Here is a 15,404-nt window from a genome sequence, read left to right on the forward strand (position 1 = left end):
GACTGTTAGACTGCTAAAATCTTGAGCTGTTTTGGAGCTTTTAAATTTTTTATTTATTACATCTAAATATGTTCTGTCACCCCTGTTTTAATACAGACAGTGAGCAGGTCCGCCTGCCAGTGTGGCTGCAGACCCTGATGGATGCCTGCTGCCTAGCCAGTGATTTCAGCCTGCAGGGTGTGGCTATCTCCCTGCTCATGGACCTCGTGGGACTCACCCAGTCGGTTGCCATGGTGACTGCAGAGAGCGTGGCATCTGGTGCCAGCTCCGAGGCCACCCAGCCCATGAGCCCCAGCCAGGGTCGAGTAGCTGTTGTCATCAGGCCACCTCTCACTCAGGGAATCCTAAAGTACATCGCTGACAAGACACATTTCTTCAAGGTAGAGCTCTCGTTTTAGGTTATACTGGAACTATTGGTGGGCTTAATTTGTTGCAATGGTTTTGACCATGTTTGGTGTCCAATCTTTTTCCCAGAGTGTGGCTCTGATCCTATGGGACCAGTTGGGTGAAGGAACACCACAGCACCATCAACGCAGCGTAGAGCTCTTCTACCAACTCCACAACCTGGTGCCTTCCTCCAGCATCTGTGAGGACGTCATCAGCCAGCAGCTCATGCACAGAGACAAGGTTTGTACAGTACACACTTTACATTTGAGGAAATGCATAAAATAAGTGCGTGCAATCCATCACTTAGTCTGCAGACACACACAATCGGTCGATGATGGCTGATGCACCTTTTGCTTACAGAGAATTCGACTGGAGGCCCACGTGAAGTTCTCTGTGCTGTGGCATTTGACACGAGATCTGAACATCACCAAATCCTCTCCTTTTAGTCGCACATTTGACAGGTATGTTTGCCACACAGAAATGGTTTTAAAGGGACAGTTCACCACAAAATCAAAAATACATATTCTTCCTTTTACCTGTAGTGCTATTTATCAGTCTAGACTGTTTTGGTGTGATTTGCTGAGTGTTGGTGATGTCTGCCTCTTCTTGAATATAATGGAATAGATGGCACTTGGCTTGCACAAAGCCCCAAGTGATGATCTTTTCTCTTTAATTTATGTGAATGGGCCTTCCATTAGTACAGTTGCATTTTGTATCAAGTGCCTTTCCTGTGATTCACCGTCAGTTTTGTTTATTTTTTTCCTCTCTTCACAGATCGCTTTTCATCATGCTCGACAGTCTGAGTTATTGGGATCCGTGCACCAGTGCTGTCGGTCGGGCTTGGCTGAATCAGGTCCTTCAGAGACATGACATTGCTCGGGTTTTAGAGCCTCTCCTCCTTGTTCTGCTCCACCCCAAGACCCACAGAGTATCTATTCAGAGGGTGCAGGCCCAGCGCCACTGGGCCCAGGTCTTCCCTGAACTGCCTGAACAGGAGCCATCAGAACCCATATACACCAGGGACTCTGGCTTCTCAGACAGTAAGCTACAGCTAGTAATACAGCTTTTTAGATTTACTGTTTGTTTCCACATTGACTCTGGTAAATAAATCCTGAAGCATCCTGTTAATGTAAAATTTTCTTTTCTCCTCTTTCTTTCCTCAGACTTTGGTCAGACCCAAGGGGATAGGCTGGCACAAGAGGAGCTCCGAGGCCTGGTGATGGGTGACATGGAGCCGTTCTGTCTGACTGTTAACCCCTTGAGTGACAGCCTGTCCTTACTGAGTCTGAGCAGTGAGAACTTGCAACTAGCTGGAGAATATCAGCCTGCCGACCAGCAGGAGGAGCTCCAAAGCTCTGACTCCAGTGGTTCTCAATCATCTACAGTGGAAAATGGCAGCTTTGAGGATCCTGAGGTCATCAGCAACACAGTCAATGGCTCAGAGCAACAGCCTGGATCCTCAGATGACATATCTGAGGACTCACTAGAAGAGGCTGTGTCCTCTGTTATCAAAGAGCTGATAGACAGGGTTTTGAGTTTAGTAGATGAGGAATCTCTTGAAGTCTCATGTCAACCTGAAAACTGGCCCCAGACAGACACAGACAGCACTTCCTCTGATACCTCCACTGGTCCCCGTCTTGACACTGGCCCTCCTCCAGGCTCCAACCACCAGACTCTGCCCGAGATGCTGGCTGGAGGCACACTGGAGTTCCTTTCTGTGACACGGGCTGATACATCTGCAGAGGAGGAGCACAGAGAGGGCATCACCCGTCACAGTTCATCACCTTCCATTGTAACGTTGCCAGATAGCTCTGACCCCGCCACCCCTGACCACAACCTGCGGGTGGACGACCCCCAGGCCCGTAAACGTAGCCATAGCAGCACCCAGCTTAGCCTTAAAGGGAAGATCATGGAGAGGCTGGCAGACAAATCTCCAGGGGCCAAGCCCAAGGTCAAGAAGGCCAAGAGGAAAGAGGAGGAAAGGCAGAGAAAGATGGCAATCCAAGCTGAAAAACTGCGGCCACCCAGTATTTTCTTTGGGGACAGCCTGGATCTGGAGAACTGGTACAGCTGTGGGGAAGGGGAGGTGTCAGAGATTGAGAGTGACACTGGCTCACCCAGCGGGGGCTCTAGTGGGACTGTTGGGGGGGTCAGTGTCACAGGACGCAGATCATCCTCTGCCCCACCTCGTTTTAACATCCATCCTCTCTACCAGCATGTCCTGCTATACCTCCAGCTGTATGACTCCTCCCGAGCACTCCACGCTCTGTCAGCCATAGCAGCCATGCTAAGAGCCGCTCCCTCAGGGTTTGTAAGTGCCATCTCCACCACCAGCATCAACAACACCTACACTCCACAGCTCTCTTTGCTCCAAAACCTGCTAGCCCGTCACAGGGTCTCCGTCATGGGCAAAGATTTTTACTGCCCCATCCCCCAGGACTCTCACTCCCACTCATTCCGTAGCGCCATGTACCTGGAGATCATCATCTCACTCTGTCTCTACTTCTTAAGAAGTTATTACTCCGCCCACCTGGCAGCCGGCCCACAGGACTTAGCAGGTAACCGGGCCATGCAGCTGACTAGCGTGGAGGTCTTAACTCTCCTTTTCAGCGAGCTCGTCAAAGTCACAGGTGGTTCGGCTAAGGGCTTCGCTAGTTTCATCAGCGACGTCCTCTCTAAATGCAAAGTTCAGAAAGTGGTTCTGCATTGCCTGCTCTCCTCCATATTCAGTGCCCAGAAGTGGCATGAGCAGCGTGTGGCAGGGGTGAATGTGGCCACAGTGGAGGAAGGTCTATCGGAGGACAGCGTCATCAACCTGTCAGAGGACCAGATAGACAGCTGTAGCGCCATCCAGTCTCAACTTCTCAGACTGCTGCAGAGCTTAGTTGTACTTGAGCACAGAGTCCTGGTGCCAGCTGATGAGGGAGGAGAAGGAGGACCTGTGGGAGCAGGGGCAGGAGGGGGTGTAGTGGGAGGTGGTGCCGGGGCCGGGTTTGAGATTCTGGGTGGGGAAGTAGAGCATGTCAACCCTCAGCAGCCAATGAAGTCACTGCAATACCTCCACGGACAGCCAATCACAGCGCAGGGTATGTTCCTGTGTGCAGTGATCAGGGCGCTGCATCAACACCATGCGTGTAAGATGCATCCCCAGTGGATAGGACTCATCACAGCCACCCTGCCATACATGGGGAGGGTGCTGAGGAGGGTGGTGGCCTCAGTCACTCTGCAGCTGTGCAGGAACCTGGATAATCTTCTTCAGCAGTACCGCTATGAGACGGGGATAACTGACACCAGGTAATAACGCCTACATGGGTGGGACTGATGAGCTTTACTACTATGATAAGCCATCTACATATAGTGTATTATAAAGTCAGTACAGTGCAGTAAATGGCTCAGCAAGAATTTGATCACCAGATGGCACTCTTAGCCGCAAGATGCAATAGCTTATGCATCCTCCATCTTTCTGATGTCACACTTGTGATGAAAATGCTTGGCATTCAGAATTTTGTATGAAAATACACAGAGTGTCTGCAGGTTCTTAAAAAGTCTTTAAATATCTGAAATTCAATTTCATAAATATTAGGCCTTAGAAGGCATTAAATAGTCTTACAGTTGCATTTGTGAGGTCTTACTTGCCATATAAAATAATTTATCCATCTTTTAATTTTTTTTTGTTAAAATGAGTTAAGCTTGTCTGCATGAAAATCCACATTTCAGATGTAACAAATCTTTAAACCTACCACTGAACCTAATAACTCTTTTGACATCATACTTGCACTTACCTGTTGGCAAAATGCAAATGAATCTAACTCACTCTAATACCCACAATTCTACATAAAACCTACCTCTGCACAGGACTACATATATACTTGTTCTTGTACTTTTATACTCATCTGCAATGTTTGAATAAGAAAAATATGAATTATCCAAAAATCAGTTGTGAATTCAGTTAAACTTTTTCTTGAAAATGTCTTAAAATGCATTATCTTTGAATGTCTGATACCTCTAGATAATTAATTCCAAAATATGTGTTAATTAAACTGCATATTGTCCCTCTGTCTTCTAGACCCCAGTGGATGGCTCTCTGCATCCCTCCTGACCTGATTCTGACAGTGCTTGAGGGGGTGACAGCCATCATCCATTACTGCCTGCTGGACCCCACTTCCCAGTATCACCAGGTGAGGGTGCCAAGCACCACCGTGTTGATGCAAATTTCTCAGTAAATGTTTACAACCACTGCACAGACTTGTGAATATGTCTAGCAGTTCTGAATGTTGTTTCTGCAGTTTACACATTCATTCCTGAGTATGATTTGTATGCTTGTTTTTTTCTGTGTCTTTGCGTAATTGTATAGCACCATTATTACTGACTGTTGTGTTGCATATTCTGCCGATCAGTTACAAGTGAGTGTTGACCAAAAACACCTGGCTGAGGCTCGTTCAGGCATCCTATCCATCCTCCACACCATCATGTCTTCTGTCACCCTGCTGTGGAGCGTCCTCCACCAGGCGGACAACTCCGACAAGCCAGCTGCTGCCTCTGCTGCTTCCACATCCAACATCAACCTGGGCTCCACCAAGGTAAATTTGTATCAATCAAAAACTCAGTAACATATTTTAATGCAGGTCTTGGCCAGTCTAGCAAGGTGATAACTAATCCTTGCCAAGCTATAACTGAATAGGGCAATGTTTGAGCAAACTAAGAAATGAGAGGAAGTGCCTGACATCATTCGTCTACAATTGACTGTTTCTTTTCACCTCAAGGAAATTGAATGGCTGAGATGATGAATGTAATCTCACACTAATGTATCTCACTATTTCACTCGTGTTGACTTAAGCCTTACCTAAGTAAAATAACTGCAAATATAGCTCACATATTTTTCAGATAACCTGAAATGTCTCCTGCAGCACTCAACAGAGGTCTGGTATAAAACAGGAAACTGTAGTGTGCGGTGTACAAATGAAAAATCCGTCCCAGAGGTGTGATGTGAGGGCAGCCTGGTCTAAAAGGTTCTACAGAGAAAGTATCACAACCCCATGTATAATACTTGGGTCACTGGTCTCAACAGTAAGAACTGAATCTCATTAGTGGCACTGTTGTCAGCAATTACAGCTCTGTATTTTTCTGCCAGTAGTTATTAGTCTTGTCCAGATGATATTAGTTTTTTTCCGGAGGTGGGTTGGTAATGTAATTTTCACTGAGATAATACAGGGATTTTTATGCTGTGTAGAACATAATTTGTAATCAGTACAGGGCCTGTGTCCCTGCAGGAGGAATAATTAAGGCCTAAAACCTGCTCACTTAAACTTACTTTGGCAACTAACTCACATGTTTTGTTAGTTTGAATATTTAGTGTAACACAGAACTTAGCAAAAGCTCAACTTTAACACAAATAATGTTGTTTGACAATTTATGTTGTGTCAGTTAACTGGATAAATGTGGAATTTAGCATGTGTTATGTCTCTGAAAATGAACTGTGTTTAATTTACTTGTTGCGTTCAGTTGTATTTTAACACAATATACTGTGTGAGACACTGAAAGGTATCTACAGGATGTTACTAATGGTAGAATGAATTGCAACTGAAATTGTTTGCATGGACAGTCAGCTGTATAGGTCCAACCTAATGTCCTTGCTTACATCTTTTCTACAGAACTTGCGGCAGCAAATCCTGGAGCTGCTGGGTCCGATCTCCATGAACCACGGTGCTCACTTCATGGCAGCAATTGCGTATGTTTGGAATGAGAGGAAACAGGTCAAGACTCCAGTCAGAAATAAGGTCAGTGTTCTGAAAAACAAGAGAGGAAAAAAAGTACTGCCATCCTTTAGGTTGTATTGCCTCAAGGCCTGCGTTGAAAACCATTTACACACGACTTAATTCATTCATCGATTTATGTATTCACTTCTGTTACAGTGTTTAAGTAAAATGTTACACTCGGCTAAAAAGCAGTGTTTTGCTGCACTCTCTGGTTAAAGGTTTCAGGCTTGTTTCATCTCTGACAGCACTCAGCAGTGATTTTGTTGAGCGTGGTCAGATGTGTACTCTGCTGCACCTGTGAACACACCCAACAATTGATGTCACAAGGTCGAGGCAGATTGTGCTTCACTGCAGTCAGATGAGAAGTTACACCAGTAGAGGTCAGCAAAGCAAAGCAAAGCAAAATAATGTTTTCACGGTGTGTTAGATTGTTATTATTTAAGTGAAACCTGAGAGAAGCACATTTCTGTTATTTATTCTCTCACTGTCATTGTTCTCAGTAGAGATGCCCAGACTCCAGTATGTCTCTGTTTGGGTAAGCTTTTTAAAGCATTATATTTATACCATGTCTTTCAGGTTATTCCTGTAGCGAGTGAAGAACAGCTGCTGCTGGTTGAGCTGGTTCGTTCCGTGAGCGCCATGCGCACTGAGACGGTCATGCAGACGGTCAAAGAAGTCCTGAAGCAGCCACCTGCCATTGCAAAGGACAAGGTTGATTACATTTTTGTTGCTGAATTCCATTAGCTTAAATGGTTTTTATCCCTATCTTCTTTTCCCTCAGCATAAAGCTATTAGCACAGTGCAGAGCTGTAAGAGTTTCTGCCTGAACACAATAACAGCACAAATTTAAGTCATTTAATTTAATTGAGTTTTTCATTTTTAATTTAAATGAGAAAGAGAGTGTGCAAACTTTAGATTTTTGGTTTCACAAGGACTTTGACTCTCATGGCTTTTATTCATTCATTAAATTATTATTATGTCTTCACTGTTCTCCACAGAAGCACCTCTCTTTGGAGGTCTGTATGCTGCAGTTTTTCTATGCCTATGTCCAGAGGTGAGTCCAACAGCAGTTTATATATTTATACTATACATATATATATTTACTGTTTAATGTAAAGGATGCCATTATTGCTTTTTATGAAGGCTCAATTTGTGTGCAGCCTTCTAACCTTTAAAACCTTTTAACTTTTCATGCATGATTGTTCCCTGTCTGTGTCTCAGGATCCCTGTGTCCAGTTTAGTTGATAGCTGGCCGTCTCTGCTGGCACTGCTGAAGGACTCAGTACCGTTAGGCCTGCCTGCGCCAGGACAGTTTCTTATATTAGGGTTGGTTTCTCTTCCTTCTCTTCATTTGATTGTGGTACAGGTGTCCTTTTTTTTCTTTACAACATCTGAGGATTACTTGTACAATTATACTTAGATATATCAGTTGTGTGGATGTCAGTGGGCTGCTCACAGTTAAATGGCCACAGTGCGGATCTAAATGAATGAGTCTGTAGAGACTACACCTTGTTCCACTTCCACATTATATTCTTATTTAATATGTCTCTCTCTGTCTCTTTGTTTTCTCTAGAGTTCTGAATGAGTTCATTTTGAAGAATCCCAATCTAGAGAGCAAAAAGGACCAACGGGAGCTGCAGGTAATTACTGCAGCCACCTTGGCGACTATTCAACTCTTAATTGTTTCCATTATGTTTTATAATTAGATTATGTATTTTTCCTTTTTTTTTCCCCCTAACATCAAAGCTATTGCATTTTTTAACCTCATCTAAATGATCTGAATAAATACAAGTAACTGAATATGACTTGTGTACTCAGGATGTGACCCATAAGGTGGTGGAGGCCATCGGGACGATTGCAGGCTCCTCTCTGGAGCAAACCACATGGCTGAGGAGAAACCTGGAGGTGAAAGCCTCGCCTCAGATAGTTGTGGATGGAACCAACTTGGAAGCCGATGTAGAAGGTGTGCTGCTTACAACCACTGATTACACAAGGAAACTCCTATCAACAAATTGAGATTTTTTTTTTTTTTTACTGTTGTTGAGTTTCCACTGAGTCTCTCTCCGGACATAAAATAAATCAGTTTAAAACTAAATCCATATTAGTTGACTGTGAAGTAGTAGTCAGTCAGGAAGGCAGCGTGGATACTGTCCTTTTTTTGTATTTGTGTTTAGGGCTGTTTGTGTTTTGGCAAGGGAACGATGATTTCCGTGTTTATACCAGAGATGTATTTTAATGTCAGGGATTAATGTAATCCAGCTAAATCAAGTGTAAAAAATAATCTGAAACTAAGTGTGAGGGGTCAGAGTGGAGCACTTAGATGCTTCTGTTCATGTGTGCTACAAAAAGCATGTGAAATGTACATTTTGCAGATAGTCTGCATGGCAGTATTGCAATTTTTCTGCTATGTAGCTGCTGCTAATGTGTGGTATGTGTGTTTTATAGATTTAATGCTCACAGTGATGGAGGCCTCCAGCTTCACTCCATCAGTGTACAGCGTTCACGCCCTCACACTGTTGGCCGAGGTAAAACACTCATGTCTCTGTGATTCAGCTAAAGCCTTCCTGCTCAACTGTTGTTTCTCAGGCCATTAGTCAGCCACCCTGTTAGTTATCTCTATTGTTCATCCTGATTATGTCTCAGGACGCTCTCACTCACATTTAACCAGCCTGTTGCTCTCAGGCTCAGCCCTGCAGTACACTAACACAATCCAACTGAGCTCCTTAGAGTTGATTTACAATCACCTCCCCGCCTCTGCTTCAGTTATTATTAGTGGACCAATGAATCAGTCCACTGGACTTAGAGTGGTGCTGTGAATGAGCTGAACAATTGAAATCACTGGCCACCTTCTTCCATCTGGACTGTTTATCTCATTGTGGAGCTAATTATGCAGAATCTGTCTGTGCTTCACTGCTGTTTGCAGCTTATAGATTAATGGGTTTATTCAAAGCAATATATCAACTTAATGCTGCAGTGCAGTTTGTCATATTGTTGCTTGGTGCAGTAATAAACTGCATTATATAGTTTTCCAGCCAAGTTTTTCAATACTAAGAGATGAATGCCTACTTTTTCCTGTTAGTTTGGAAGAACGTCACTCAGTGTTGTAATGCTTACTGAAAGCCTATGGTGTAAGACTGACACGAGTGAATGTTGAATGTATTTGTCAGGTGCTGGCTCATCTGTTGGACATGGTGTTCTACAGTGACGAGAAGGAAAGAGTGATCCCACTGCTGGTTAATATCATGCACTACGTAGTACCCTACCTCCGCAACCACAGGTGGGGATGAGCTTCTTACTGCTTTGTATTTTGTCAGGGTTTGTTGTCACCGAGATTTCCTCTGAATTTCTGCCAAAAAGTTTAGAAGTTAAAGTTTAAATTCACATCTTAATTGTGGAATGGCTTTAATATTGAAATCCTACACGGTGAACCTTGTATGAAGGAGAAGAACTTGAAATGTCAAGTGGATAAATGAAACTGTTCTTTTCATGACAGGAAGGAAGAAGTGCAGTGAACTGCCAAGTGTGATAATGACTCGTAACTGATCATCCATGTTTGATACGAAAGTGAACTGTTTCCTGTTTCTCCTGCCAGTGCTCACAACGCCCCCAGCTACCGGGCCTGCATCCAACTGTTGAGCAGCCTAAGTGGGTACCAGTACACCCGCCGAGCCTGGAAGAAAGAAGCCTTCGACCTCTTCATGGACCACACCTTCTTCCAGATGGACTCCTCCTGCGTCAGTCAGTAAGTAGGAGAGGAAACTTTACTGTGTGTGGGTGAACTCTTTTACAGCTGGTGTTAAAATGTGGCTGAAATGATTACAACGAGAGACAGAAAAAGAATACATTAACTCAAGATGAACTTAAGAGGCTAACACCCAAACCAGTCTCACAATTGTAAGTATAATATGACATGGGACATACAGTATACATGAACGGGATGTTAATAGAGGACTGTGTTGCAGACTTCTGTTGAATAGGTAAAAATAAGAACTTAGGGACACTAGAGATGCATTTTAAAGTCAGTGTAAATACATTTTACTTAAATATTCTATCATCATAACTTTTGAATGGTACATGTTTCTTGTCAGATGTTAGGGGGCTGTGTGTCTCAAAGTTTCTGGAATATCAGCCTAACATCATCATCATTTTCCTAATTTTTCAGCTGGAGAGCCATCATTGACCACTTGATGACGCACGACAAGACCACATTCAGAGACCTCATGAGTAAGCTTTACAATTTGTTAGTAGAGTTTAATTTAGAAATAAATACAGCTATTAGCACCCGGTGAGATCACAGACCATTTACCGGATCATCTTTTTCTCTCTGACATTTGCTCTGAGTGTGTTGCCCTTTTCATGTCTCATCTCAGGCAGAATTAACCCTGCGCCCTGCATCTCCATGTCAAAACAAGCACTTTCTATTACACTGCTATTAAGTCTGTAGCTCATTCAGCTGCAAAAATATGCTGATTTGACTTAGTTTATCAAATTAAGTCAATTTTATTTATGGTATATAGCCCCATGTCACAAATCACAAATTTGTCTCATGGGGCTTTACAATCTGTACCGCAAACAACACCCTCTATCTTCAGACCCTTGTTTAGCATTAGGTAAAACTCTCCTTTAACTCCCTTAGTTAAAGCCTATCAATAAGGTAAAGACTGCAGATAGACTAATAATGACTCTATGTGTGTTTTCCTTCAGCTCGTGTGGCTGTAGCCCAGAGCAGCTCTCTGAGTCTGTTCACCAACAGAGACGCTGAGCTGGAGCAGAGAGCCATGCTGCTCAAACGCCTGGCTTTCACCATCTACAGCAGTGAAGTGGATCAATACCAAAAATACCTCCCAGACATACAAGGTGAGCAATACACACGTATACTGTACATGTACCAGTGTTGTATACAGATACTATATGCAGCAGTGGTAACAGTCTCACTGTCAGAGACCATTTCCCACAAGAAACAGCATAAAAATGAAACTTCATGAACTGTGTCAAAGGAAAAAAAAAATTTAACCTTGCATATTTCATAAATGTGTCAGCTGTGAATTTATGGTTGATGCTAGTTGCGCTAGACACTTCCGTTGTCAAAATTCAGGGAGACAAGGACTCACGAAAAACATCGTGTATCAGGGCAAACTGTGCAAGACTCCTACACCCTTCCAAATAAACATGATTTTTCCCAAGGGAACAGATAGTAGCCGTCTGAAATGGCCGTTATGCTAACTGCATAGGGATCTACACCTGTGTTTATTAACCGACATGTTTTACCAAACATTCACTGAACAGATGCTTAAAAGTTTGTGTGTGTGTTCAGAGCGCCTCGTGGAGAGCCTGCGTCTGCCTCAGGTGCCCATCCTTCATGCTCAAGTGTTCCTGTTCTTCAGAGTGCTGCTGCTGCGCATGTCACCTCAGCACCTCACCTCTCTGTGGCCCACCATGATCACTGAGCTGGTGAGAACCAGACTGCAGTGTCTTCCTGACTCTTTCAATCACTTACTCTATCTTCATATCTTTCTTTCTCTCAGTCATCTACACATATTGACCTACTCACACAAACTCACTCACATGTGCTTATTCACACATACTACATCTGTTTCCCCGCAGGTTCAGGTGTTTCTTCTGATGGAGCAGGAGCTAACAGCAGATGAAGACATATCAAGGTACATTATCTGTTGATAAAACACACTGAATTGTGGCAGGAAATGAACATGAACAAATGACTTTCTCCTGTGTTCCATTATTGATTTATCCTCTCCCGTCCATCTGTAGGACGTCAGGGCCGTCTGTGGCTGGGTTGGAAACCACCTATTCTGGTGGGAACGGCTTCTCCACTTCCTACAACAGCCAGCGCTGGCTCAACCTCTATCTGTCTGCCTGCAAGCTCCTGGACCTGGCTTTGGCCCTGCCTCCTGAGAGCCTGCCTCAGTTCCAGATGTCAGTACAGATAAGCCTGGGGCATAACTGCATGTGATGGGGATGAATTAGAGAATCAGTTGCAGACACAATTCGTTAAAAATGTGTGCCTGTTACGATTTGGAATGGATGAATAAAGCAGGGATCATTTGTGATAATAGTTGTAAATGGAAGAAATGCCCAGTCTCAATGTGTGGATAGCATTTGAATGGAAGTTAGAATAAAATATTCGGATATTGCTCTGCTCAAAGCTAAGTTGAGTAGATGAAAACTGTATTTTCTGAGTGAGTCCTGCCTCATTACAGGTACCGCTGGGCGTTCATCCCAGAGGCTTCAGACGATTCAGGATTGGAAGTGAGACGTCAAGGGACTCACCAGAGAGAGTTTAAACCCTACGTGGTCCGACTGGCCAAGCTGCTGAGGAAACGAGCCAAGGTATCTCACCCTCCCTCTGTCTACACAAAGTTATTAAATAATGGAGACAAATGACTGCCTTCAGTGAAGAGTATGTGCGGGGAAATATTTATTAAAAGACCCTTTGTCGCAAGTTGTAGCCCATTTCATTCCTGCTGCATTGTCCCCTTGCCTGCAGGGCGGCACATGAATTTTTCAGAGTTTGTAATCCATTTTCACCTCCTCCCACAGAAAAACCCAGAGGAGGACTGCTCCACCCGAACCTTGTCCTGGGAGCCAGGTCACCTGATGCTGACCCTTTACGTGATCCGCAGCATGGAGCAGCTGCTTCCCTTTTTCAACCTGCTCAGCCAGGTGTTCAACAGCAAGGCCAGCAGCCGTACCGGTCCCGCCTTCACCCACAACCCCACAGACACTTCCTTCCCCAGCCACAAGGAGGGCCACAAACTGGAGAGCCAGAAAGTCTTCTGGAGTCGAGCTCGGCAGAACATCGAGGAGATGGTGGAGAAAGACTTTCTAGAGGGCCTTATCAAGACGTGAGGACACAGCAAGGGGAGGGAGGGGCATTAACACACGACTGATCAACACTAGTGAAAAACCTCAACTTGTACATTGACAAACAAGGGATTACAAATGGGGGAAAACAGTTTGTACATTTTTTGTATTTATAACAATTATTTTACTTTTCAGAAGCTATTGTATTTAATTTTAATTATTTGTATATATGGAGCAGCTTTGATGACTGACTTTTAACATTTCATGTGAGTCCTTTTGGACAAAGTGAAGATGCTGTGCCATTCCATATTGATGTGACTTAATAAAGATTTCTAATGGAAGGGTTACACACTGTCATCATGACATTTTAAATACATATACACTATGTCCCTGAGCTAAACCAAGTTTCCTTCCTCTGTTTTTGCCTCCCACATCTTTGATTTGTGCAATGAAGTGAAGCAAAATACCACTTCAGTCCTTTGATCAGTGATTGATTCAATGATTCAGACTGATGTCACTTCTTTTGTTGGGGATTACGCATGTTGTGTGTGTACATAAATAGATATATAAAACTGGTAACTAGGCAGACAAGTATGAGCCAAACCGGCCTTTGTCACAGCAGATATTCTGACTTGTCACAGCAGGAAGAGCTCAGGTCTTTCTAATAACATTAACAATGGCTCTATTCCATTCAAGTGTCCCAGTAAGCCATGCATGACAGTGGGACAGCATGCACAATACAGGAACCCTGAAACTGATGCAGCTAAATGGAATTCATCAATTATTAATTTTTATTACTTACACCTATGGTTTTCCTATTGTGACATGTAGTGTCTTCTGTGACAAAAACATATTGAGTTGCAGGGTTGCAGGTACTTGAGTTCAGTCTCGGTTTCAAGCTATTGACATTTTAGATTTGTTTCCAGTGAGATATCACTGAGTTTATATAGTGTGTATAGAAATTGATATATTAGCATTAGAGAGACACTTGATTTGCTTTGGACTCAGTCTTAGCTTGGTGTTAGCTGCCTTTGGACTACGTCTTGATGCAGACTTGACTGGACCTGGTCTCCATAAAGTAATTTTGACTACATTCCTATCCATGTTACTAATCTGCTTTGCATCAGATTTTTTGCAGAAGGATGTGTGAAGAAATTTCTCACTGACAGCAGTGGTAAGTAAATCAGTACATTTACTCATGCACCTCAAGTACATGGCTCTTACTGTAAGGTCAGTTTTGAGCTGCTTGTTTACTTGATTGTATCCTTTTCATCGGAGAGGGTAATCTGCATTTTACTCTATGTTTACAGCTACGGTTCAGATCAAGACTCGCCATAAAAAGAAATTAAGATGATCTTAAGAAACACGATGCATTGTTGAAGATTAAACCAGTGGTTCCCAACCTTTTGCTTGTTACCTCTTACAAAAAAGCAGCATAGCAATAAGCAAATTGTGTCGTTTAAAAGTGTTTGACACCCTTAGCATTTAATGTTTCACCAAAAAAAAGCAATTTTCAGAGATCAATTAATAGAAATTTGTGTTGCAGATTTATTCTGCTCCCATTATCATCTTACAACCCCTCAGATTTATTTTGTGACAGATTGAAAGAGCCCTGACTGCTGAGTTGGGAACCACTGGACTAAACCAAGTAGATAAGTAGTTCTACCTTGAGCGAGTCCAACAGTAAAACTCTTACACATTGTTGAAACACTAATAATCTTATAATGTCATACACTCAGTTACTAGCTTATATGTTCACGCAGTCTAATACAACAGTCCTGCGATAATTTCTACCTTCATGAAGGTTTTAATGTTCAGTTTTGTTGAGACTGTTTTAGAAAGATGTTGATTAAACTTTATGATCATTTTGGAGTATCTAGCATATAGATGGCACTCACAGGGGCCATTTTTCTGCACAATTTCATATTTCATACCAAGATACATTCTGCTGACAATAGACTTGATTAAAGAACTTTTACTTGTAATGGACAGTATACTTTTTACACTTTTACTTAAGTAAATGATCTGAGTACTTCCACTACAACCAAACCAGTGGGTCACAGCTATGTCACACATCTGACACCCCACCAGATGAAAGGACATCAGCACCATGGACAGAGACAATAACAGAGAGCTGCTGACAGGCTGCAGTTTTACATGATCAAAGCAAACAGCGTTAACTGAGGCGGCACGCTTCATATGACCTTCATAGTGTGTGTTAGCAGCATGACAGGAATCAAGCTTGGCTGTAGAGTAGCTTCATTAACCCTTCATGTCCTTACCCATCCTCAGCCTCCATCCAGCTCTCGTCTCCTCCCTGCTCTCGCGATGAAACAGGCAGCAGCAGGGTTGGCAATACTGCGTCAGCTGACTCAGAGCAGGGGGCGGGGCGGGTGTGAGACATCACAATAAATTAATAATGAAATAAACAAGAGGATG

The 15,404-nt window shown here is 43.3% G+C and overlaps 1 protein-coding gene across 3 annotated transcripts in view; it reads left to right on the forward strand.

The window, feature by feature from the left end:
- The window catches only part of dop1a (DOP1 leucine zipper like protein A), a 30,817-nt gene extending 17,505 nt beyond the window's left edge, over positions 1 to 13,312 (forward strand). For all 3 annotated transcript variants that reach the window (XM_033640488.2, XM_033640486.2, XM_033640489.2), the window contains 23 exons: positions 97 to 380; positions 475 to 627; positions 748 to 848; positions 1,162 to 1,427; positions 1,551 to 3,681; positions 4,454 to 4,565; positions 4,785 to 4,967; positions 6,039 to 6,164; positions 6,720 to 6,854; positions 7,142 to 7,197; positions 7,365 to 7,469; positions 7,717 to 7,783; positions 7,962 to 8,106; positions 8,589 to 8,668; positions 9,311 to 9,420; positions 9,736 to 9,885; positions 10,306 to 10,367; positions 10,848 to 11,000; positions 11,458 to 11,594; positions 11,748 to 11,803; positions 11,913 to 12,077; positions 12,362 to 12,491; positions 12,702 to 13,312. In XM_033640488.2, the coding sequence (XP_033496379.2) occupies positions 97 to 380; positions 475 to 627; positions 748 to 848; positions 1,162 to 1,427; positions 1,551 to 3,681; positions 4,454 to 4,565; positions 4,785 to 4,967; positions 6,039 to 6,164; positions 6,720 to 6,854; positions 7,142 to 7,197; positions 7,365 to 7,469; positions 7,717 to 7,783; positions 7,962 to 8,106; positions 8,589 to 8,668; positions 9,311 to 9,420; positions 9,736 to 9,885; positions 10,306 to 10,367; positions 10,848 to 11,000; positions 11,458 to 11,594; positions 11,748 to 11,803; positions 11,913 to 12,077; positions 12,362 to 12,491; positions 12,702 to 13,010 (5,216 nt within the window). In that variant the 3' untranslated portion in view covers positions 13,011 to 13,312. The remainder of the gene's footprint in view (positions 1 to 96; positions 381 to 474; positions 628 to 747; positions 849 to 1,161; positions 1,428 to 1,550; positions 3,682 to 4,453; positions 4,566 to 4,784; positions 4,968 to 6,038; positions 6,165 to 6,719; positions 6,855 to 7,141; positions 7,198 to 7,364; positions 7,470 to 7,716; positions 7,784 to 7,961; positions 8,107 to 8,588; positions 8,669 to 9,310; positions 9,421 to 9,735; positions 9,886 to 10,305; positions 10,368 to 10,847; positions 11,001 to 11,457; positions 11,595 to 11,747; positions 11,804 to 11,912; positions 12,078 to 12,361; positions 12,492 to 12,701) is intronic.
- Positions 13,313 to 15,404: the final 2,092 nt, after the last annotated feature.

The sequence above is a fragment of the Epinephelus lanceolatus genome, chromosome 10, assembly GCF_041903045.1.
Source record: "Epinephelus lanceolatus isolate andai-2023 chromosome 10, ASM4190304v1, whole genome shotgun sequence".
NCBI lineage: Eukaryota > Metazoa > Chordata > Actinopteri > Perciformes > Serranidae > Epinephelus > Epinephelus lanceolatus.